The following is a 25978-nucleotide window of genomic DNA, read 5'->3' as shown; positions in this document are numbered from 1 at the left end:
ATCTTGACATGTTCATTACCTCTGGGGCAAAGTCTTTCAGTCTTTCCCTTTTCAGTGTCATATTAGCCATGGATTTTTATAGATGCTTTTTTTTTATTTTCACAAAAATTTTTGCCTCTTCCTCTTCTTCATAGGAATCTACACGTTCATTAGAATTAATGCCTGAAGAGTTACTGGAACAAAGTTCCCAGGACAGTTATTGAGATTATCAGGGACTAATCACCACTATTTTATCAGAGAATGCAAATGAGGAAAATTCTGATATTTGTTAACATGTCTCATGTTTTGGGGATCTCAAGGTTTTTAACGACAAACACAGTTGAGCAGTTGGCAAAAAAAAAAAAAAAAAAAAAAGAAAGAAAAAAAATGGCCACAACTGGATGGAAAGGTTTGAATTATGGTTCACACTTGAGTGTGGGATGAGATGATAAATACATATATTAAATTTGTTTCACTTCCTCCATAGAATTCCAAGAAGAAAATGACACAAGGAAACCATTCCACCACAGTGACAGAATTTATCCTGGCTGGATTAACAAACAAACCAGAGCTCCAGCTGCCCCTCTTTCTCTTCTTCATAGGAATCTACATGTTCACTGTGGTAGGGAACCTGGGCATGGTCATGCTGATTGGGCTCAGCTCTCACCTGCATACACCTATGTACTATTTCCTCAGCAGTCTGTCTTTCATTGACCTCTGCCAATCCACTGTCATTACCCCCAAAATGCTGGTAAACTTTGTGGTGCAGAAAAACATCATTTCCTACCCTGAATGCATGACTCAGCTCTATTTCTTCCTAGTTTTTGTTATATCAGAATGCCACATGTTGGCTGCAATGGCATATGACCGCTATGTTGCCATCTGTAACCCTTTGCTTTACAATGTAACCATGTCTTCTCAAGTCTGTTCTGGTTGATAGTTGGAGTGTATAGCATGGGATTGATTGGTGCCACAGTTCACACAGTCTGCATGCTAAGAATACTATTCTGTAAGGTTGATAAAATAAACCATTACTTCTGTGATCTTTTCCCACTATTAGAGCTATCTTGCTCCAGTACTTTTGTCAATGAGGTAGTAGTTCTGTGTTTCAGTGCATTTAATATCCTTGTCCCAATCCTGACCATCCTCAGCTCCTACATCTTCATCATAGCCAGCATCCTGCACATTCACTCCACTGAAGGCAGAGCCAAAGCCTTCAGCACCTGCAGCTCCCATGTCTCAGCTGTTGCTCTCTTCTTTGGATCTGCTGCATTTATGTACCTGCAGCCATCATCAGTTAGCTCAATGGACCAAGGAAAAGTGTCTTCTGTGTTTTATACTATTATTGTGCCCATGCTGAACCCTGTAATCTATAGCTTGAGGAATAAGGATGTGAAACTTGCCCTAAATAAGTTACTTGAAAAAAGAAGTATCCCATGAAAAAGAGTATTTTACTTTAGCAAAAAGTTACAATTCCTGGAGGTTTATAAGGAAGCAGTCCAGATATAGCAACGTATATCTACAAGTCATGAGATTACTATTCCTACTTGATTTCTTGAAAGAAAGGTGTCAAATGTAAGACTGGACTTATGGGATCAGACTCATGGAGGATAGCACCTGTTCAGGATGCCCCATTATCCATCTATGCAGAGTAACCTGTATCACATCTGAACACATTTATAAAGCTTCAAAGTACTGACTAGGGTTGATAATGCCTTTTTTGTATGAAACATAGCTCATTTTAGGTATAAATTATTTATATTTGTCTGGAGAATAAATACATTTGGTCAATATCCTTGATATTCTCATTACATTGCATATATGTCATTTTAAACTAACCATTTAGGCTAACATTTCTGAAAGTGTCATCTCTAAATTAAATACTTTCAATAATTTATAATATATAAAATATTATGCAAATTCTTAGTAAGCTTGTAGAACTCTACTAGAAAATAGGCATGTTATGAGAGATAAATTTGTTCCAACCCACAAGGAGATATCATTCTACTGGGAAAGACTGACAATAATAAATATGACTAATAATATCATGCATATTTTGACATAAATCTTTGCAATATTCCTTGCTCCCCAGTTTATGGGTGATGCTACTACCTATATTTTATACTCATTTCTCTAACCCAAAAAAACAATTTTTTCCAACATTCTTTATGGAATCTCAGGTTTAAAAATGACAGTCTTTTACTAGTGTACTCATATGAATTATTGATTTAAATGGAAAAATTAAAATAAGAAAATTATATTCTGACTAATAATAAATACCCCTCCTACTTCAAGATCAATAATAACTCTGGGGGGAAAAATGATTCTTTTGAGGGGACAGGGAAAGACCCTTTCAAGCAATAAATTTGCTTCTCTCCCCCTTCCTCATTTAAGCTTTCATTAGTACTCTTGTAAACAGCAGCCAGAAAACTTGAGTTAGTCTCCTGAGGCAATCATTGTCATTTGTAAATCTCTCTTTTTTCCATTAATCCCATCAGGCGATTAATTCACTAATTGGGTTAAGGCCTTCATAATACAATCTTTCCTCCTTTGAACCTTCTTGCATTGTCTCACACATGAGCTTTTGGGGGGACATTTCACATCCAAACCATAACAGTACAGAATAGAAGACACAGAGACAAACCCACACATCTATAGTCATCTGGCCCTTGACAAAGGTGCTAAAAAGAAACACTGGAGAAAATATAGCCTTTTTAACAAATGGTGCTAGAAAAACTGGCTATCCATATGTAGAAGAATGAAAGTAGACCTTTGTTTCTCACCCTGCACAAAAATCAAATTAAAATGGGTCAACAACCTAGAAATTAGAACAGAAGAACTATGTAATTCCTAAAAGACAATGTAGGCTCCACACTCCAGTTTTTAGTCCCAGGCAATGACGTTCTCAATAGGACCCCTAAAGCTCAATAAATAATGCTAATTGTTAATAAATGGGATGGCATCAAATTAAAAAGCTTCTGCACAGCAAAAGAAACAATTAAGACTGTGAAAAGAGAATCTATAGAAGAAAAATCTTTCCTAGCTACTCTTAGGACAGAGGATTAATATCTAAAATATACAAAAATCAAAAAATTGTACATCAAAAAAATCAAATAACCCAATTAACAAATAGAGTAATGAATTAAAAACATTTTTAAAAGAATACAAATGTCTACAAATATATGAAAAACTGTTCAACATTATTAGCAATTAGGGAAACACAAATCAAAATTACACTGAGATTTCATTTCACATTAGTCAGAATAGCAATCATCAAGAATACAAATAACAATAAATGATGGAGAGGATGTGCAGAAAAAGGAACACTGTTGGTAGGATTATAAGTTAGTACTATGAAAATCAGAATGGAGGTTTCTCAAAGACTAGGCATGGAACTACCATATGACCCAGCTATACCATTCCTCAATATTTATAAATAAAATAATTAAAGTCATTGTACTACAGAGATACATGCATACCTACTTTTATAGCAGCACAATTCACAATAGCCAGACTATGGAACCAGTCTAGATGTCCATCAGTGGATGAATGAATAAAGAAAATATGTACACACAGTGGTGTTTTATTCAGTCATAAAGAAAAATAAAATTAAATGATTGGTTGGAAAATAGATGGAACTAGAGCCCATCACATTAAGTAAAATAAGTCAAGTTCAGAAGCTCAAGACTCAAATTTTCTTTCATATGTGGAAACTAGAGTGGAAAAAGGAAAAGAAAGACAGGGAGCAGAGGCCTAATGAAAATCAAAGAGAAATCAATAGAGGAAAGGGAAGGAGGGAGGGGGTTTGTGTTGGGAGTGATGTTGGACAAATCATAGTGTTATATTGTGTGTGTGAATGGATATTTAACAAAAAAAATCACATCATTATATACAACTGTAATGCAAATTGTGAGAAAAAAAGAAGAGAAAATACTATTTTACAACAGTGATTACAGTGTACTTTATTCTGGCCATTCAAAAAATAACAAAAATCATAGCTCTATGGTAGATGTAATCTTTAATTTTGCATAATTTTAGCCTGGCCTAACCATAATATACCTCATTTGTCATCTATCTTATTTCTTCTGTTACTGAGACACCCTAATCACAACTTTAAAGTCTGGATTACAAATGTATGAACATGCCATGTTTATGTTTTCTAACATAGCTGCTGCTCTGCCTTTTGTTCTAGTTTGTACTTGCCTGCTTGTTGTCCAGTGGTACAGGGATATAATCTCCATGAAGGCACCTTCTCCACATTTCATTGCCAGACCTCCAGGAATATGAACACTCTCTGCCATCCAATAATCACTTACAATTCTCTTATTTGTTTCTTATATTAAGAAGAAAGTGTGTATCTCATGGCATAGGCATTAAACTCTCACTAATCTCAAATAGCTATATATGCCTTTTTAGCCTTCACTTTGTTAAGCTTTATTTTGAAGAATTCTTCCAGGATTTGAAAGATAATGAGGACATTCTGAACTATTGAATATGAAGATTTTGAATTAGTAGTCTTGAGCTCTTTCTGAAGCAAATCTTAGTGCAGATATGATAACTTTTGAATATTCCCTTCCCAACAAACAAGGAGCTCTTGAGTACTCATGTTTTCTGGATTTTCACTCATGTCATAAAAGTGTTAAAAAATAATCAGTATGTTTGAAAAGGTGTTTGACACCTGATGAATAAATATAGCAAATCTTGTAGTAGAATGTTAATTGGAACTCAACCCAATCAAGAGTACCACAATTCTCCATACCCAGTGTAGAGCATAATTTCACCTATACTGGCATTTAAAATTATTTGCTATATCAATATTCAGGACATGATATGATATGTAAGATAAACTACAATGGAATTTCTAAAAATAAAAAGAGAGCACAATATTGTTAGTATAATAATCTGCATTGCAATACCCAGAAGAAATATTTTATGTGTCTTTCTTTGAGAGCTGGGGAGAGTTAAATTGCTTTGGTTTTATTCTAGGTAATGCTGCCTATTTTGTTTACATACGTTTATTCATAGACACTTACTGGTCTAAACTATAGTTTGTCCGAACTCTCACTTGAAGGAATGTAGTTGAAAGATACATAGTGCTATAGGGCTATCCCCTGGGAGCTCTGAAATTATGTCATATATAGAACTGAGCAAGGGAGAAGGGTGAGCTTCCTTGCCTGAGAAAATTTTCCAGATGTGGAGCCTGTGAATCTGAGCCCATGAGGAACTTATTGTCAATCTATTTCTTTCACTTAACACTGAGTTAAGTGATTTCTCTAAGCTATTGTCTTATCTATTACGAGTAGTGATCATGAGTGAAAAATGCACCAGAATCTCTTAGGAGAATGTACCCCTCTTGCTATAGGGACTTAAAGTTATTTCTTCAGTAAATACATCTTTGAAACTCCACCTAACTTATTCTTCCATATAGTACCTCTGTCTTCTTGCAGAAAAAAAAAAGTCTGTTTCTTATGAGCCTGTTCTGCTTGTAGTGATTATGGGATAATTTGATACTTATTATTCTTTATTTCCCTTTCTTCAATTGACACTTAGCTCCAGTAAGGCAGAGAATACATGCTCAAGTATTTATGGATGACTATACCAAACTTTCCTGCTCCCCATGTCATGTTCTCTCAGACTACCTCACATTTCAGCAGATATGTTGTGCATATGTTAATCCTTCAAAAACCAATCCCAAACTTGCATTGGTGATAGTTCATTTCAAATCTGCAACAAGAGCTTTTCACTTTCACTCTGAAAACCTCTCCACACTCTAGGTGCCCACTTTGCATATATCTGAGTCAGACCAAGGAGTTCTTGCCTTGTGGTTAGCCCTGCCCAGTAGGACAGAGACTGTAAGAACACCACATCTTCCTGTCACTCTGGGCCTCATCTTGGGAAATTGTATCTACTCCCAGGAGGAGGGGGCATAATTGAATCCCAATGGCCCATAGCAGTACCTCATGTCACACTTCAAAGTTAGTTTTCCCTTTTTCCCAAATCTGTTAAAAAAAAAAAAAAGCTTAAAAATGAACAGATTAAAATTCCATATTTCGCAATAATTTCAAGTACCTCAAGGTAAATTTAATTAAAAAATATAATTATTATCTCAAAATTAAATTTATGAACATTTTTATAAGAACTTCAAATATAATTTTTATTTTTATTTTAACAAACAACTTACTCTTTACATAGAACCAAAGTTGTGCCTATTATACACATATTTCCACTTTTCCTTAACATTTATTTTTTATTTCTAGAAGAAAGAGAATTTATTCTCTTTCCTTAAGAACTTCTAATGAATTTATGGCATTGTCTAACAGATGTAGGGGTTCTGTGTTTGGAATTGAGGTCTCTGATAACTTCATGACTGTGGCATGCTTGGTGGCTAGGAAATTTCTGTGCAAAGACACAGCATGCCTGGCTGCTGGGAAAACTTTCGTGCAGAGACACAGGATGCCTGGCTGCTGTAGCAATGTTCTTCATGATGAGGCTCTGTGTTAGTCTTATCAGCCTTGACCTTGATCTCAGGAGCACAGCTCCTGGGAATAAGGAACTCTCTTGTTAGACAACCACAATGTATCACTGAGCCTAAACCTGCCACATGTCAATAATTTTATACAATGGACTTTCTTTTGAGCTACACAAAGCTCCTAACACATTGCAACTTAGTTTATAACTGAGGAATAAGCTGTATAATGTTGCTAAGTCTGTAACCTGCCTAGTAATATAATGAACACTATGTACTAATGATGCCAATGACCTAAAGTAACCTATTATATAAATAAAACTTGGCAGCTTGGCCTCTCTGCCATTCTGCCATCTTTCTTTCCTGCCTCTGCATCTTGTCTCTGTATCTCTTTTTTATTTTCTTACAACCAGATGCTTTTATTCAGCCCACAAATTAAAATATTCCAAGTGGGGATTTTCTAAATTTTTAATTATTTATTTTTTTATTTGTTTCTTCGGGGTGCTGGGAATTGGATCCAGGGCTTTGGAAATATAAGCAAGTGGTCTACCATTGAGCCATCACTGAACTTCACCCCCAGCTCTAGCATTTCTGTTTTATGAGTAAATCAAGATATTTAATACATTTAGAAAAGGTCAATGAAAAAAAAAAACTTTCAAATATTGTATAGTGCATTGGTTGTTAGGTCTATTGTATAACAAGTTGTTATACACTGGGTGGCACAGCAGTTAAAGAACTGAAACTCTTTTTTAGGGCTCAAGGTGGGAAATATGAAATTAATTTGGGGGGGCATTGAAGGAGAGTCTCTTCTAAGTCTTTTTCTTAGTTTCTGGTGATTGTTCACAATTCACACTAGATTTATTTGTTTATTTGGGGGTTCCATAGATTTATTTTAAAATAACAACAAAACAACTGTGAATATGATGTAACAATTGCAATAATAATCATTAGTGAGATTTTCTGAGCTATCACTTTAACCATGACTTCAAATGCATTACTCTATTTAATATTTACAATATAATTCTAGTAATATAATACTGCAATCATTCCCTTTGAAGAAACAAAAGCTTACAGAGTTTACACTACCTGCCCATAGTCCTAATCATAATAGGCGATCAACCTTACAACTAAGAAGTAAGTTTGGCTCCAGTAGCTATAATATAGCTCACATTACTCTCTGACCCATGAAATGGGGGCAGACTGAGGACTTCTTAAGCATCCCTTTCTTTGCACTGAACATTCTAATTTTCCTATAGGATGTGCTACTGTCCTCGGAATGTCTTTCATTTTCCTTCCACTTTTATTTTCAGATCTAATCAAATTAAGCAAAATCTTTCCTGTCTGTTCTGATGGAAGCAAAATGGACAACCAGATACTTTTTCATTAGACAAACTTAAATTATACTAAATGATTACAACTGTTTGTGTAAACCCATTTCAAACAAAGTTGTCATATCTTTATGTCAGTAATAATGTGGCAGTTTATGAGTCAACTGGTCTTCAGTCCCACAAATATTACTAATTCACACCATGTCCATGTGGTTTGTGCTCTTTTATCCTATAATTCCCATAAGAAAATGCCAAAAAAGTTTTTATTTCTAATCATATGTTGACATATCTGGAATATGAATTTTAAACTATTGCTTCTTCATGCTAATTTTATCTTCAGGATACATTTTTTTCTCCTCATTTTGTTACTTTTATGTCTTTCAACATGGGACATTCTACAAGTATAATTTTATTTTAAATTGCTTATGTTTAAAGCATATGATATGATATATTGGTATAATACACATAGTGAAATGATTAAAATTGATCAAATTGACAAATTCTGACAAATTAATCTCTTTACATATTTTCTTAATTTGGGAAGATGAGAGCACCTGAAATATACTCTCAGCAAATTTCCAGTATCTGATACAGTATTATTTACTGCAGTTTTTGCATACTGTTACCTACTGTCTATCTATAAACACACACACACACACACACACACACACACACACACCATAAAATATTACTTAGCTTTGAAAGAAGAGATTTTGAAATTTCTACATCATGGATGAACCTGGTGGTCAATATGCTAAGTGAAGTCAGCCACACACAGAAAGAAAAATAGTACATAATCTCACCTATATGTGGAAACTGACATGGTATCCTAAATACCTGTCCACTGTCTCTTTCCAATTTAAACTATCCTACCTACTACTGTGGGATCAATACTCATTGGATACATTCTGTTTTTAAAAACTTTATGTAAAACTTGTGTGTTACCTTCTATTTATCATACATACTAATTGGCTATTGCTGCTGTAAAAAAAAAAAAAAAAAAACCTGCAATTTTTTAGAGACTTAAAACAACACATATTTATTATCAAATAGTTGGACAGGTCATAATTCTAAAGTCAACCTCAATAGGTTAGAGTCAGTGCGTTGACAGAAGTGGTTCTTTCTTCAGCCCTAATGGGAGAGACCCTTTCCTTACCTTTTGTCAGCTTCTAGAGGCTGTTGTAGCTGCTTCACTTGAGTTCCCATCTCCACAACACTTCAACCTCTTGCTTCCATTGTCCTGTCTCCTACCTACTCTGTTCATTCTGTCTGCCTCTTATTGGAACTCTTGTAATTACATGGGGCCCACACGGATAAACCAGCAAACCCTTCTATCTTAAGATTCTTAAATTAATCCCACACAAAATTTGGTTGACCATTTTTTAATGTGTTCACAGTTTCTGAAACTGAGACCTGGATATCTTTGGGGTGACATTTTAGTCTATCACTGCCCATGTTCTCTCTCCCAAAGATTAATTTCCATTCAACATGCAAAATAAATTCACCCTTTCACAATGTCCCCAAAAGATTCAACCCATTACAGCACAAACTCAATCCCAAAATCTAACCCAAGTTTCATTAGATCAAAAGCTCCAAAATATCATCTAAATCATATTAATATTATGGATGAAAATCTGAGTATAATCCATTTTAGAGCAAAATTCTTCTCCATCTAAGAATCTGGGAAAGTGAAAAAGAAATTGTCCACTCCTATAACATAGGGATCCTGGTTGAAAATATTTGCATTCAATCCAGCTCCAGCTCTCTCAGTCTTTTTGTCCAGCACTGTCTTGCAAGAATCAACCATAGTCTGCACCCTTGAGATAGTGTGAATGACAATGAGTATTCTGTGAAAGAAATCCTAGAACCTGTAGTTGTTATAGCACCAAAGGAAAAAGAGGATTTCTGAAGCCTGGATGTGGGATTATTAAAAATTTCTTTGTTGAGGCTGGAGTTGTGGATCAGCGGTAAAGCGCTTGCCTGGCATGTGGGGGGCCCTGGGTTCGATCCTAGCACCACATATAAATAAATAAATAAATAAATAAATGTATTATGTTCAACTACAACTAAAAAAATTAATACCTTAAAAAAACCCACAAAACAAAAGCATTTCTTTATTGATTTTAAATGTTCAGTCCAAGTAAAAATATAATCCAGACCATACCTGATTCACTTTAAGGTAGTCATGCTTTATGTAGTTGCACTATTTTTCTCAGAGCACCTGACATAAAACTACCCATATATTTTTCTGAGACTCATTCATTTTCATGATTCACATTCAGTCTGAGAATTCTTTTAGGAAAAAATATAAAGATATTGTGGGAGACCAACCTCACATGTGACTGAGTTAATTCCCCTGCTGGGCAATGTGGCATCAGGCACCCATGCTGCTGGACTGCCCCGCTCTTCTAGAGCTCCAGTGACTTGTGTCTTCCTGACCAGGCTTGTCTTCCTACAGCCCCGTGGGTGAAGCTATGCTCACCTGTTCCTTTGTAATATAACCCCTTGCCCTGTTTAAGGTAGAATCTTCCATGAAAGTGCAGTGTGTGTCCCCTTCTCTTACTGTGCCCTTGAGTGTGGCCTACCCAGGTGTCAGTCAACCTGCTGACAGTGGACATCATGAAGATAGACTCAGCCCCCTGAAACCTGACCCCCTGCCTCATTTGAATAGCTTCTCCTCAATAAAAGGGTCAGTGTGTGCTCTAGCTCTCTCTCTTTCTGCGGACCCTTAAGATCAAAGGAACTATCACAGCAACCCCAAAGAAAAAGGTATTTGTGTCTCTTGTGTGGTTATTTTGTGCAGCCCAATTAGCCCAGTTTAACTGGAGTGACCCCTGAGCCTTCTAGTCGCAAGAACAGAAACCCGGCAAGATATAAGAAGTGAAAAGGAATTACAGGTAAAATTACCATGTAAATGACATGTTTTGTCACTTTTACTAATCCTAATGTATCACGATTCCTAAAACACAATTACTAATAGATAAGATTCATGAATCAATTATTTAAATTACCCACTTATACATGATATAAAATCAAACATTTTGTGCAAATAAATAAATTCTCTATATCTGATATTAGTAATATATAAGTTGTCAGGAAGGTAACTAGTTCTCTAACACCTGTTACTCATACTGTGGGCTATGAAACAGTAAAACTGAACAGGAGCTGATAAGAAATGCAGACTCTCAAACCCCACTCAGATCAGTGGGATCACAATCCGGATTTTTTATTTTTTAAATATCTTTATTTTATTTTTTATGTGGTGCTGAGGATTGAACCCAGTGCCCCGCACAAGCCAGGTAAGCATGCTACCACTTGAACCACATCTCCAGCCCCACAATCTGTATTTTAACATAGATGTCCTTGTGCTCAAATCATTACCACTAATTATTAAGTTTAGACTTGATAGAGAAAATTAAGCAACTGGGGAAATGTCAATGTTAATTGCTTTTTTTTCCCCCAAAGTATGAACCTGAAATGGAAATCCTTAGAGTGTGTGCTTTGTGTTTTTTGGTAACTGGCATCGGTAAATCAAGGAATAACCTTTGGAGACAACAACCAGAACTGCTCAGGTGACTGTGAAGTTGAGGATGAAGTGAAACAAACTGAAAAGTAAGTTTTGAGACATTGACTAGTGATGCAGACCAACAACGAACATAACTCTGAGAATGAGGACTAGGCCCTACCCTCTTAACACCAAAGACGGCATAATGCTGGGTACCTACCCAGCACCTGCATTAGTGCGCTTTTCAAGGAGTAAATACAATTTGGCATAGAGGCTTCAAACAGAAGAAAGGTGAGTGTTTTCATCCCACACCTGTGTTTTGAAACTATTAGGTCTGGAAGTATTCATGGTGAAAATTCAGGCACTGTGAAAATAAATTTATTTATTCAATTTTTAACAATACATTAAAAAAAAAAAACTCCCTCACTATGACAGCCATTTTGTTAGTTCTTAGGATACAGAGAACAGGTTTGGTCCAACACCTGAATTATAGCATGGTTTAGAGTCTAAAAGGGAGGAATTTACGTATTTATTTCTGAGTCTGGAATAGGAAGTTCCACTCAGTTGCAAGGAACTGGAGCATGTTTCCATGATGACATCAATTTTAAATGTTATTTGAAAAGAAGCAAATGCTTACTGGGCAGAGGGGAAGGTGCTGGTAAGACTGTGTCATGTAAAAGAAATGGTGATAAAATGTTAAACAGCTGACTGAAGGTGACCTATTCTATGAACTAAAAGAAATAAAATGTTCCTGTGTAGCCAAGAAGTATGGCAGGAACTGAAAGGAGAGGGGACAAGAGATATTGTTAATCTGTGGGCTTTATCATAAGAGCAATTTTGGAGTATTTCTCTGGATGTTCCAGAAATTGGACCATCATCTGGTTTTGGTCAAATGTATCTTAGATCTAGAAATAAGTAGCTCATTCCATTTCTAAGAATTCAAATGTTGGAATAATTTCTTTATATTACATAAAGGATGTGTCCTTAAATCTTTCAAACAGCATACAAATAATATTTTCTTTCCTTTGTTTATATTAGGATATTTGAAAATTTCTACTAATTATCCCCTTGCCTTCAAACATTTTCTAAGCTCTTAATAGCTATATTTTTTTTGTGGCTTCCATCTTATTGATGTACCTCCTTAAAAAGGACATCCATAACTAAACCAGAAACCCCATATGACATGAACAGCATAGACCAGTGATTCCTAACCCCCAAAACACATGGAAAATGGTGTTGTTAATGTGGTATACCGTAATAAGTGGAGGTAACATTTTTATTTCTTTCATATCCTTACAAAGTTAAAACACAATAAAGGTATTTTACTTGCCCAAGGGTATAAATTAATATATGATGGAGTCATAATATTAACACAGGAACATTGACATTAAGAAGTACCAAGTCTGTTTCTCTCACGTACTAGTACTGAGACTACAAACCAGCTAATTGTGAGCTGCTCTAGCAAATCTGCTGATTTGCATAATAGTTGTGTAGCTATTGCTTAATTTTAGTAAAGTATCTGATAATTTCACCAAAAAAATTGAAAAATCTGACAATAATAACTTCTCTGTTCACCTGTGTCAGGAGTCATTTTGATGTTATTAAAGATTGATAAACTTAGGCAGGGCTTGCTCTCTTCAACCTTTCGCTCAGCTAGTTTTACTCTTCTATTAACTTCTCTAAATAATTAAATTTTCTGAAAACATTTAAGTTGGCTAAACATTTTTATATAAAATACATTTATAGTTTCAAAGAATCAAGTAAGGGTTAATATAGTGATTTAAGATGCTAGAGCTGAAGAAATTATGGTTTCAAGGCTAATAATGAATTTTTAAAAATACATTTATTGAAAATAAAGCTTAATAAATATTAAATTGAAGCAAATTTTACTTAACTGACCCAGGTCAAACAATCATATAAACACTAAGGGGATATCTAAACTGGAAATCATAGGTATAGAGCACCCCCATGTAAATAAAAAGAAAAGTGAAATCCCTCCAGCAACCATGTTTCTTTGTTGTTGTTTTGTTTTGTTTTCTTTTCTTTTCTTTCCCTTCAGAAGCTGAACAGAGGACATGACGACAAAAAATCATTCCACAGTGACTGAGTTCATCCTGGCTGGACTCTCACAGCAGCCAGAGCTCCAGCTTCCCTTCTTCCTCCTCTTCCTAGGGATCTATGTGCTCACAGTGGTGGGGAACCTGGGCATGATCACACTGATTGGGCTCAGTTCTCACCTGCACACCCCCATGTACTACTTTGTCAGCAGTCTGTCCTTGATTGACTTGTGTCATTCCACTGTGATCACCCCCAAAATGCTGGTGAACTTTGTGTCCGATAAGAATACCATTTCCTACCCTGGATGCATGACTCAACTCTACTTCTTTCTCATTTTTGCCATATCAGAGTGTCACATGTTGGCTGCAATGGCCTATGACCGCTATGTGGCCATCTGTAGCCCACTGCTTTACCATGTCATCATGTCCTCCCAGACCTGTCTTTCCCTGATTTTAGGAGTGTTTATTATGGGTGTGGTTTGTGCATCAGCTCATACAGGCTGCATGATTAGAGTCCAATTCTGCAAATTTGATGTGATCAACCATTATTTCTGTGATCTTCTTCCCCTCCTAAAGCTCTCTTGCTCGAGTACCTATGTCAATGAAGTGCTTATTCTGTTTTTTGGCACATTTAACATCTTTGTCCCCACCCTGACCATCCTTAGCTCCTACAGCTTCATCATAGCCAGCATCCTGCGCATTCACTCCTCTGAGGGCAGAGCCAAAGCCTTCAGCACTTGCAGCTCCCACATCTCAGCTGTTGCTCTCTTCTTTGGATCTGCTGCATTCATGTACCTGCAGCCATCAGCAGTCAGCTCCATGGACCAAGGAAAAGTGTCCTCTGTGTTTTATACCATTATTGTGCCCATGCTGAACCCTCTGATCTACAGCCTGAGGAATAAAGATGTTAGTGTTGCCCTGAAGAAAATGCTACACCGAGAAACTTTCCTGTGAACAGAAGTAATGTGTGGGATTATTTATGAGATCTAATTCATTGATGACCACATGGTGTGAAGTAATGTTTAGTCCATTTGTGACTATCCTTAAATATTTCTAGGATTTTTTATGTTACTTATTCTTTTTATGGTCCTTTGAGTGCCATTTTCTAGGTAGAGTTTTATCTCATATGTATCAAAGAGACAAAGATTAGTAGAAATGCTAAGGGTGGTGTTTATCCATATACCCATTAGTACCAACCCCATCATCTTCTATATCTTTTATATAATTGACCAAAACTCAGTTTATGAAATGTCCATTTTCCAAATGTGATTATCAACTTTCTTTCTTCCATATATATGAAACTGAATAAAACTTAAAAATATCATGGCTATAATTCCCTGTTATGGAGACATTGTAGCCTGAAAAAAATCCCTTTCCTGTCCTTTTCTTTCATATACCTCATTTATTTTGTTTATTCTGTATTACTTCAGAAATTTGAATAGTACTTTAAAATCTAAGCTACAAATGGATATATGTGTTCAACTTGTGCCCAACCCAATATATACACTCTTTCCCCTTTTATTCTAATTTGTTCTTGCCTGCTTATATTTTAAACTGACCAGACTGAGATCTCCATGCAATTACCTCTGTTCATACTGCGTATCTCCAGGATGTAGAAGAGCCACTACCACCCATTAGTTCCTTGATAATTTTATCCTTTTTTCTGTTTTGAAATATTTCTAGGAAAACCATATGTGTCTTATACCATCTACATCCATTAATATATCATTAATCTCTTTAAGAAATTACATATGGCTTTTGTTTAAAATAAAACTAAATATTATCTAATACATGTTTTGTGTTCAAAATCATTATGTTTCATTTTGGAAAATTCTTCAAAGATATATGAGATAATGATGACATTCTAACCTATCATACACTTTATAAGTCTTAGTCTTGAGTTTCTTCTGTGGCAGGATTTTAGTACAGGTGTGACCACTGGTCGATTAACTGATTTCTTCATTCATTTAATCTTGTCAACAAAGATGGAGTCCCTAAAGCAATACATATTTTTTTCTTTTTTAAAAAAAAGTTTTGCTAATTTTTATAAATCAAATATATTTGTTTTATACTTTTAAACATATAAAAATGAGAGTATGGTACAGTGAATATCCATATACACACCAGTTAGATAAACACTTTGCTGTATATGCTTCATATACAAATACACTTGGAGAAACCATTTACAAATATTTTAGAACCACTATAACATTCTGTTCCTGAATGCTTCATGAACTAATTAAAAGACATTGTTCTATAAACAAGTTTTATCCTAATTCACAAAATCCAGAATGATCTAATATTTAAAATACAATCCATATTCAAATTTTTTTCATTGCCCCCAACTCAAGGTTTTTATAAAGGGTTTTCAAACCAGAGTGCATTCAAGCCTTTTACACTGGGGACTGAAGACAGCTCAGAGGTAGTGCTGGTGCTTAGCTTGCACAAGGTTTTAATCCCCAATACTATAAAAGATCTCATATTATGTTAATCTGCTATGTCTCTTAAGTAACTTTTAATCAAGAATAGTTACCCAACCCAACTCCTTTTTTCTTTCTTGACCCTGATATTTTGAAGAAACAAAGCCAGTTATCTTCCATAACATTTTATATTCTAAACATGTTTGACAGCTTCTTTAGTAATGTCATGGAACTTGTTGCTCCACCTCCCATACTCCCTGCAAATGGGAAATCAGACTGAAAGACTTGATTAGATTTCAGTTAAACGTTCTTGACAATGACACTTCATAGATAGTGCAGTACACTTTATATTGCATCACAAATTAAAAAGCTGCCTGGTTTTCTGATCATTGCTAGTAAGTAATGCTAAGTATCACCAAATCTTGAGGATTTTTTCTTGTTTTTCTTTTTGTAAAAGTACATTTTGTCTGTGTGACCCACCAGCATGTGTTTGGTGAGATGACATTCTGACACCAATATAATTTTAGTGGGGATGTAGATCAAATTTTTATCTGATAGTTTGGGCATCAAAATACCTTTAACTTTTCAACTTTTAACATTTAAATTTTTAAAAACATTCAAAAAACATCAGTTTCCCACAAATCATAAAATTTATACAAAAGTAAAATTCAATTTTATAATGATGGCAGACTTACTCTTTAATTGAAATGTGAGCACCTTGCTTCTTTTTGACTTTGAGACCCCATGTATTAGCCAATATGGTAGCCACTCATTTACCAAGAGAGTAACATAGTTCCCAAAGCACCAGAATCATCAAGAGACATCTGGACATATCGGAGGTGGGGTTGGGGTGGAGAATTATTGATGGGCCTGAAGGAAATGTAGGTAACCAACATGACGTGGTGGTGAAGGTGGTGTGGGCTACTGAATTTTAGGCCTGGCTCTCCTGGTCCCAATCCTGACTCTGGCATTGGTAGTAGTGGAAGGAGGAAATAGTTCCATGGAATTGCTTTTGACTTGATGTTATTTGTTTTATTTCCACCAGGAGATCTAGAGGAGTTTTCACTTTCATCTTTAGAAACTTGACTTTCATTTTCATTCTCCTGAGCTTTCTGTTCTATATTATTAGCTACTTCAGAGGTTGGGGAAAGCAGATCAGATTTTTCTCTATTTCCATATCCAGTGTAAATCACAATACAGTTTTCTCTCTTAAAAATCAACTGAAGCAATGGTAGCTGGATAAATATAGCCATCTTCTGACCAAATAGCAGAACACTTGTCACCAGCTTTCCACTGTTTCAAGGACGTTGAAACAGTCTTCTGGCTTTTATTCTTCTTAAGAGGTTTTCACCTAGATGTGCCCTTTGGTTTATCTGAAGTTTCACAAATGTCACCATTCTTTAGAGCATGCTTGAAGGAAGCCACAGCTTTATCATAAGCTTTTATTCCCAAATGTCAGAATCATTACTCTGGCCTGTGACACTCCGGAACAGCACTGAGTCTTCCTGTTCTGGGACACCGTTGCTACTGCTCATATTTTTTTCTTGATTTTCAAGTACATGACACAGGGAAGTAAAAGAAAAAAAAAGTATATTTTACACCTGATTGGTCATGCTAGTGAACCTGGTGATAGAATGATAACTGGAATAACCCAGCAATTCTTCATGCCCAGAACAGAACACAATTCTGCCTACACTACCATCAAGAAAATTATTTCATAATTTAATAATCTATAAAATATACAACAATAACATTGCTAAAAGAGAAAGTATATCATATTATTATATACAGTAACCTATATTACTATAGCCAGAAGATGCTTTGTTCTTTTTTGGGGTGAGGTTAGATATGTTATTTTGCTCATATTAAAGATAATGTAGCCTATTTTATCTACACATGACTATTCTCAGACTCTTGGTCATCCAAACTATGGTTTGTTCACACTTTTAGTTGAAGGGAAGATAGACCATCATTCTAGAGGGCTGGAACTTGTGCAGAAACTCTAAAATTATGTCACATATCAAATTAAGCACACTAAAATGATTGGCAAATGCTCAATTGGTTGTGGATTCTGTATTTGAGCCTAGGTGGACCCTACTATCAACCTATTTCTACCACTTAAAGCTGAGTTAAATGATTTCTTTAACCTATTGGCTTATTTACTATGACTAGTGTATCAGAAGATAATCAGTAAAAAAAAAAATGTACCAGAATCTGTCTTAAAAACCTGTCTCTCAGGGATATAGGTATTTAAAACTACTTCCTCAGGAAAATCATCTTTGAAAATCAACCTAAATTGCTTTTCCATATAGTCCCTCTACTTTTTTCTAGGAGAAATGGCTACTTCCTTTTAGACCATACTGCTTCTGATTATCATATGATCATTTAAATATTTACTCTTTATATGTTCCTGGCTTCAATGAACTGTAAGTTCCATAGGACAGAGATATTTATTGATGATCATACAAGAATCTCATGGTTTCCCATGTCATATTTTCTGACTGCCTCTCATTTCAGCAGAAGTGAGGCACATTTTTGAGTCCTGTGCAAAGGCCCATCTTGGATTGAGGGTGTTTCACTTGAAATTTGCAACATGAGCTTTTTACTTTCACTCTGGAAACTCCTCTGCACACCAAGTGCTCACTTGGCCTTTCCATAGGTCAGCCCCTGGGTTTCTTGCCCTTGTACTTAGCCTTACCAGTGGGGCAGAACACTGTTTAAACTCTCCATCTTCCTGTCTCTAAGAGAAAATATCTAGGGAAACACGTGTGCACCTACCAGAATGTGCTGGAAAAAATTAAGGCACAATTGCCCAAAGATGTTCTCTGCATCTATTGTGAAGCCAGTGAGAAACAGGACCAAACTAAACATTAAAAATAAATCAAAATTGCAGAGAGTAATAAAGATCTTTCTATAATATCATTTTTAAAATTTTCTCCCTTATTTTTTTCTGGCATGCCTTTATCATTCAAAAGTTCAATTTCCAGATGTATGTATAGTTTCTGCAGGGTTCTATGATGTTGATTTATAATCTTAAACTGTTATGACCTTACAAGATGCAAGGAATTACATGATTTTTTGGTATTTTCTAAGAGTTGCTTTCTGACCTAAAATATGGTCTATTTTGGAGAAAGTTTCAGGATTCACTAAGAAGAAAGTGTATTCAGCTTTTATTGGCTAAAATACTCTGTAAATGTCTCTTGAGTCCATTTGATTTATATTTTTCAGGTTCAAAGAGTCTTGACTTAATTTATGTATAGATGACTTTACCAAATGGTGGGAGAGGTGTGCTAAAAATCAGTATCAGTATTATTGTGCTAGGATCTATTTTAGTCTTCTACTTGAGTCTCTTTTTTGTAATTAGGTGCACCAACGTTAGGGGCATAAATATTTGCTATCATAATATCTTCTTCTTATATCATTCCCTTTACCAGTATGAAGTGACCTCCTTTGTCTCTTCTGACTAATTTTGGCTTGAAGTCTGCATTTTTGGATATGAGAGTACATATTCCTGCTTGTTTGTGGACTCCATTTACATGCTATATCAATTTCCATTCTTTCACTTTCAGTCCATGTCTATCATTACTTGTAAAGCGAGTGTCTTGAAATCATCATATAGTTAGATATTATTTTCTTGAAAGCATCATATAGTTAGATATTATTTTCTAATTCAGTATTCCAGTCTATATCTTTTGATTGGAGAGTTGAGACCATTTACATTCAATGATATTATAGAAAGATCTTTATTACGCTCTGCTCTTTTGATTTATTTTGAATGTTTATTTTGGTTCTGTTTTTCATTGTCTTCACTACACTTCCACTGACATTTGTGCATTTGTGAGCTCTGGGATTTGCTTTTTATATTTTTTTTCTATGTGGAGTATTTCTTTGGGCAAGTTCTATTGTATTAGTTTACAAGTCATGAATTCTTTTACTTTCTGCTACTCTTGGAAGGTTTTTATTTTCTCTTTAATTTTGAAGGATAGTTTTGCTAGATATAGCAATCTTGATTGACAGCTATTTTCTTTCAGGACATGGAAAACATCATTCCAAGACACCCTGGCTTTTGGAGTTTGTGTTGCAAAATCAGAAGTAATTATGATTAATTTTCCTCTTTATGTGACCTAATATGCTCTACTCTTAAAGCTTTTAAAATTATATCCTTGTTCTATGTGTTAGGCATTTAGAGGTTTTGTTGTTGTTGTTGTTGTTGTTGTTGTTGTTGTTATTGTTGACCTTGTCTGTTGGGGTTCTGAATGCTTTCTGTATCTGGATGCTCATCTTATTCTGAAGGTTGGGGAAAATTTCTGTTATTTTCTCCCTGAAGAATTTATCCATGCCAATAGTCTGCAACAATTTTTAATTCTAGTGAATCTTGAATTGGGTCACTAAATGTTGTCCCAGAGTTTTTGTATATTCTGATCATAATTACTTATTTTCATTAATAATGTCTGAATGGTCAAGACTGGCAACTTTAAGCTGTGAGTTTGTCTTCAGCCAGGTCTACTCTATTAGAGAGAATTTGAACTGAATATTTTATTTGATTTATTGTGTCTTTTATTTCTAAGATTTCTTTGTTTCTTTTCCAGTCTCTCTCTCTTTATCAAATTTCTCATTCATATCCTATACTGACTTCCTTAATTAATTCAGTGTCTTTTTCTGTACTCTCTTAGAATTCATTGATCATCATTACAATCATTTTTTTAAATTCTTTTTTTATGGGTTGGGGCTGTAGCTCAGTGGCAGAGTGCTTGCTTAGCATGCGTGAGGTACTGTATTCGATCCTCAGTACCACATAAAAAATAAAAAAAATAAAAAATAAATAAAATAAAGGCATTCTATCTATCTACAGCTACAAAAAGTTTTTTAAATTCTTTTTATGCCAATCTGTCTGTTGTGTTTCTCCCTCCAAATGATATATACTTTTACATATTTTAGATAAAATTCTTTTTCCATACACATGTATTATCTTAAGCTTGTGTTTCATTTTCTTAATGGCATCTTTAATTTTGCTAAAATGCAATTGAACTATGTTTATGAGGTTTTGTTTATTTATTTTGTGTGTGCATACATAGTCTTTCTACTAAATCTTAAACTACTCCAAGATCTCAAAGATTTGCTTTAGTATCTTTCCGATGTTTACATATCTGATTAGTTTTACATTATATTTTGGTGAAAATGTGTTAGAATATGTTTCTATATTTTATACTTCAATTATAATCAATTTGGAGTGTTAATTGATATGTTATACTTAAATCATCTATTCACAGAAAAGAGTACTGAATTTGTAATTTTGTTTCCTATTATGTGTCTCTTTAAGATATCATTAGCCTTCTTTTCCTTTCCCAAGAATTGAAGTTTTTCTGCTCAATGGATATGGTCCTTGGAGAGCCCCTTGTTGATACTGTTCCACTGGAGATCAGATCTGTGTTCCCTGGAGTCAAATGAATGCTGAGAGAATGGCTGAGGCAAGCATAGCCAGCAAGTTTATTCAAGAAAGTAATAGAGACAGACTTTATGTTCTACTTAAATCATCTATTCAACAGAAAGAGTACTGAATTTGTAATTCTGTTTCCTAATTCAACAGAAAAGAGTACTGAATTTGTAACTCAGCCACTTAAATTAGTTATACTCACTTCTAACTTACAGTAAGTTAGATAAAAGAAAGGCAAAACTAACATAATAAAATTATGGCTCTTTTTTAATTCAAAATAATTCATGATTACTTATTTTTCCATTGGTAGACTATTAATAGGCATTAGCAGAATAATGATTATGCTCACTTTCTTAGTTTTGACAACAATTAGCTAGTAATACTGCTATTTCTTGCACATTTGAAAATCATAACACAAATAGGTCATTTAACCTGCCCAGTGATTTTAGTTAGTAAACGATTCAGTAACAAATAGTAAATGATTCAGCACATTCATCTTGAGGCATGGCCATTTAACCACTCACTGGCCATTCTGCTTCCCTTGAAGAAAAGCAAAGGTACTTAGTGAAAGAATGGCAAAAGAGCTAACTATGAGCCACTCCACCTGGTGATATGCACAGTGGTTTCTATAAATGATGCTTCATCTTAACAATATTTGACAATTTGAAGATTTTATGTACAAATCCTTACTTTTTGACATTAAATGAAGATAGAAATGACTGATAATGATAATATATCTGTTAACTCCTTCTAGAAATTAGTTATAGGATGTTAGAAATCGTTGCCATCCGACAAGGCTGGCTCTGTGGGGGAAAAACATTATCTCCTACCAAAAATGCATGACTCAGCTCTACTTGTTTCTCATTTCTTCTATCTCAGAGTGTCACATGTTGGTTACAATGAATTTCAATTGCTATGTTGCCATCTGCAATCCCTTTCTTTACAGTGTTCTCATGCCCTTATCAGACTGAGACAGGAATAAAAGTCAGGCAGTCAGTGTAGGTAATGAATGTTGGGGGTTGAGAGGATGATGGCTGCTTATCAAAGAGAGAACAAAGCATTGCTAACAAGGAACTTCTGCACTCGTGCTTCTAGTCACATATATGAGGAAGGAAGGAAAGGCAATGAAAGATAATGATTAATGAAAAAAATTCTGGGTGCTATAAGAAAGCAAGTTGTGCCCCCTTCTACAGACACCTAGCAATGGATCCCCTTCTCTTCAGAGAAGTCTGTCTCTATTATTTTCTTGAATAAACGTGCCAGCTATGCATGCCTCAGCCATTCTCTCAGCATTCATTCTTTAGGGAACATAGAACTGATCTCCAGTGGAATAGTATCAGCAAGGGGCTCTCCAGGGACCATCTCTATTGAACAGGAAAACCTCAATCCTTGGGAAAGTTAGAGAAGGGTAATGATATCTTAAAGAGACATCTGGAAAAATTAACTGAGAAAACCCACTACCCTTTGCCCAAAGTGCTCTCTTTGACCCTACTCAGAATTAGAAACACTTCAGGGACACTAGTGCTTAGTCCATTCAAGCTCTTATATGGAAGACTAATCCTAAGAAATGAAATTTCTAAAGAGTGTAAAACTGCATAGTAAGATCTCCTGCACCATGCATCTTTCTGGCTCTTTCATTGTGGAGGACAATTCTGGGCACCCATCAGCCACTTAAACGTAATTAACATGGCTGCCAGCCTCAAGTCTTCAATGAAAGGCGTCACAAATTTTTGTGGCTCCTAATCACCTGTGCTGAGAGTCAGGCATGATGGGATCTGCAAAGGCCAATTTCTAATTTTCTATCCTGACTTGGAGCATATCTGATGCAGAAAACAGTGGCCCCTCATCCTATTCTGTCTTTGGACGCAAAGATTTAGGCAAAGTTGGAGAACAATTATAAGGTCCTGGCTGAGGCTACCCTTCAGTGGATCTCAAAGTTCCCTCTCTGATCCTATCTCCCAACAGCCCTTTGGGTATCTAATGGTGAATGGTTGATTGGTCAGTGCTGATCAAAAGGCCCCAATAACACATACACCTCCATATGAGATGACCACACTCTCCTCCATTTGTGCTTTTTCCTTCCTTTCCCCAGACTCTAGCTGTTGAAAGAGGAACATTTCCATGGTATGGCTCATAAGGAAAGGCCGGGTTCCCCTTTATTCACATATTGAGAACTTACAAGCCTGTAGAGATTCTCCTGATGGTTGTTTCTGTGATCCTGTGTGCCCCATTAGTTTTTGGTTACAGAAGGAAGACATATACTCACACCTTTCTGTTTTTCAGAGATCTTGGAGACATATTTAACCCATCAACATTTAGATCATAAGGCCTACCAATTACAATCCCTATCTTAAAACCTCCAGGGCCCATACCCTTTTAATTGACCTCTTTCTTAGATTCCTCTGGGGGAAAAAAAAAACATTAAGAATTCAACCACCCCTAGATGTCCTTCCTGTCCTCTGGAGACTTATTTGGCATAAGCATCTTATTCCAGCCTTTACCCCTAAATTATTTTGATTGACCCTTCATAATTTCCTTGAATCCTATGTGATTAAGGGAAATTTTTCCAAACCAGACTATATAATCTTTTAGATGCACAGAGCAGAGAAATATATCTTACTGTAAGTAGCTTTTTTATTGTGGGACACCACATTTGGAAGTTTCATTGTAGCCAGGGGAAGCCAGTAATAGCTACTCTGATTTCCCCCAGTCTTTGGCATGTGGCAAACAAAGACCATTGTATCCTCACCAATAATGGAGCAATAAATCTGGCAGAGCATGGGTATGAGAGGCGGTATTGTTGACCATGAGAAGTTCACCAAAGGATGTCCCTATAGAGTAAAAAGAGAGTCTTTCCAGCATGGGCAGCTGTGTCCTGTTTCTTCCTATCTAGATGGGAGCTTCAATATCACAACCCACTTATCTCCACCAAAAGACTTCCAGGACAACAAAAGACAATTCCCCAGGAAGGACCGGCAACTTGATTTTATCCACATACCTAAAAGCGGCAGGTTTCAATACTTATTGGTTATGGTAGATACTTTCACTAGATGGGCTGAGCTTACCCCTCCTGAATTGAACAGGCAGGAGAGGTGGTGAAATCCTTATTATAGGAAATAGTTCCCTGATTTGGACTGCCTCACAGCCTCCAGATCGATAACAGGGCAGTTTTCAAGGTTGCAGTTTTATGTTCTTTGAGAATATTATTTCTTAGGAATGGCCTTCTATATAAAACTCGAATGGACTAAGCCCTAGTGTCCCTGAAGTGTTTCTAATTCTGCGTAGGGCCAAAGGGAGTGGGTTTCTTGAGTAAGTTTTCCCAGATGTCTCTTTAAGATATCAATATCCTTCTCTGCTTTTCCCAAGGATTGTGGTTTCCTTGCTCAATGGAGATGATATTTTATGCCTAGGACTTTGGATGTGCCCTGAGTAACAGCTACCTCTGTAGGCCAAATAAATCTCCAGAGGACAGGAAGGACACTGGCCTTGTCATGGGAACAACTTTTTAGCTTATGGTTCTCTGGCACCTCCTGGTGGAAAAAATTCCTGGTCTCTATTGTCATCATCATAACTTATTCATATATTTGAATGTTGCTGCGTTTAATTGTATCAGTATCATTCCACTATTCATGTCTTCTTGCTTTTCTCATAGGGCACCCACATCCCAGATGACTTTTTAACCTGTTTTAGCTAAACCAGACTATAATCATGAACCTCTCAATCATCCCTAACATTCCTAAAAGGGAAATCCAAACTTCTTGCCCCAAAATCATATTAACTTATTTGTTATTATGAGCATATTTACAGATAACTAATTAAAACTGGGCCAAAATCTGACCTAGAAAAATATAATCTAAAGGTGAAAGAACTTATATTTGCAGCAGTAAAACCATGGAGCCTGTCTGGATGTTGGCTAGCTAGACTGGGTTGTCTGCCTGCAAAGAATAGGTAAATGATGTAACAGGCATAAGTTTGGTTAGAAGAGAGAAAAAAGGGAAAGGGAAACTCTCCTTTCAAAGAGGAGAGGGACGGAGTGTCCCCCCTGCACTTCATTTTTTAAGGGGAAAGATAGGAAAGATTCCGGAGAGTCCCTTTCAAGTCTAACTTTTGATTTTTGACTGATAGCATAGGAACTGCATGGATTTTCTCCAAGAAAGGAAGGTGTTACGATCACAGAGTTGGAAATTTCAAGGAAATTGAGTACTCCTGTTCTTGCATTAACTTTTGATCCCTTAATCAGTCTAATGCCCTTTGAATAGCCTTCAGTAAGCTTCCTTCATGAGTGTGTTGATGTTTAGATTGCCAGGATATTTGGAGATTGTGATAGTTTTAATGATGAGGGAGGGTCCAGGCCACCTGATAGAGAGTGATATGTTCTTGAAACAATATTTTTTTCTTACGGGGAAGTAATCATGGCTGGGGGAGAATTTAGCATGCCAAGTCCCATCTTCCCTATGTTCCTCTGTCAGATAGGACTCCCTGTGGTTTCTGGTCACCCTTCATTGTCTTTTTCCTACTCACCCATTCATTACTGGCTAGTTGCCTATCTGTGCAATGTCCAACAGGAGTGCTGAGAGAGGAGAGCCTGGCTTTATTCCTGATCTTAAAGATAAAGAGCACCATTTATTTTTATACTTATCTTGAGGACTTCTCCACCAATGCTGAAGCCAATAAAGTATTAATGAGAGTTCCTTCATTTGAAGGCAAACCTAATGGGAACAGGAACCTGTATATGAATGCTCCATCTTCTAGTTCCTCAAGTATCCATTCTGGGAGGCTCTTTACTCAT

The 25978-nt window shown here is 35.8% G+C and overlaps 1 protein-coding gene and 2 pseudogenes across 1 annotated transcript; 2 read left to right on the top strand and 1 right to left on the bottom strand.

Annotated features, from left to right (window-relative positions):
* The first annotated feature begins 475 nt into the window (after window positions 1–475).
* On the top strand, window positions 476–1419 carry LOC114088826 (olfactory receptor 8G50-like; annotated as a pseudogene).
* An 11931-nt stretch (window positions 1420–13350) lies between these two features.
* Window positions 13351–14289, top strand: LOC114088823 (olfactory receptor 8G1-like). Its single transcript, XM_027930555.2, has one exon. The coding sequence runs from the start codon at window positions 13354–13356 to the stop codon at window positions 14287–14289; it is 936 nt and encodes a 311-aa protein (XP_027786356.2). The 5' UTR covers window positions 13351–13353.
* Window positions 14290–16453: 2164 nt separating this feature from the next.
* LOC114088992 (survival motor neuron protein pseudogene) lies at window positions 16454–17290 on the bottom strand (annotated as a pseudogene).
* Window positions 17291–25978: the final 8688 nt, after the last annotated feature.

The sequence above is a fragment of the Marmota flaviventris genome, chromosome 9 (assembly GCF_047511675.1).
Source record: "Marmota flaviventris isolate mMarFla1 chromosome 9, mMarFla1.hap1, whole genome shotgun sequence".
NCBI classification, from domain to species: domain Eukaryota; kingdom Metazoa; phylum Chordata; class Mammalia; order Rodentia; family Sciuridae; genus Marmota; species Marmota flaviventris.
Note: the sequence above shows the minus strand (reverse complement) of the source record. Positions and strands in the feature narration are given on the sequence as shown.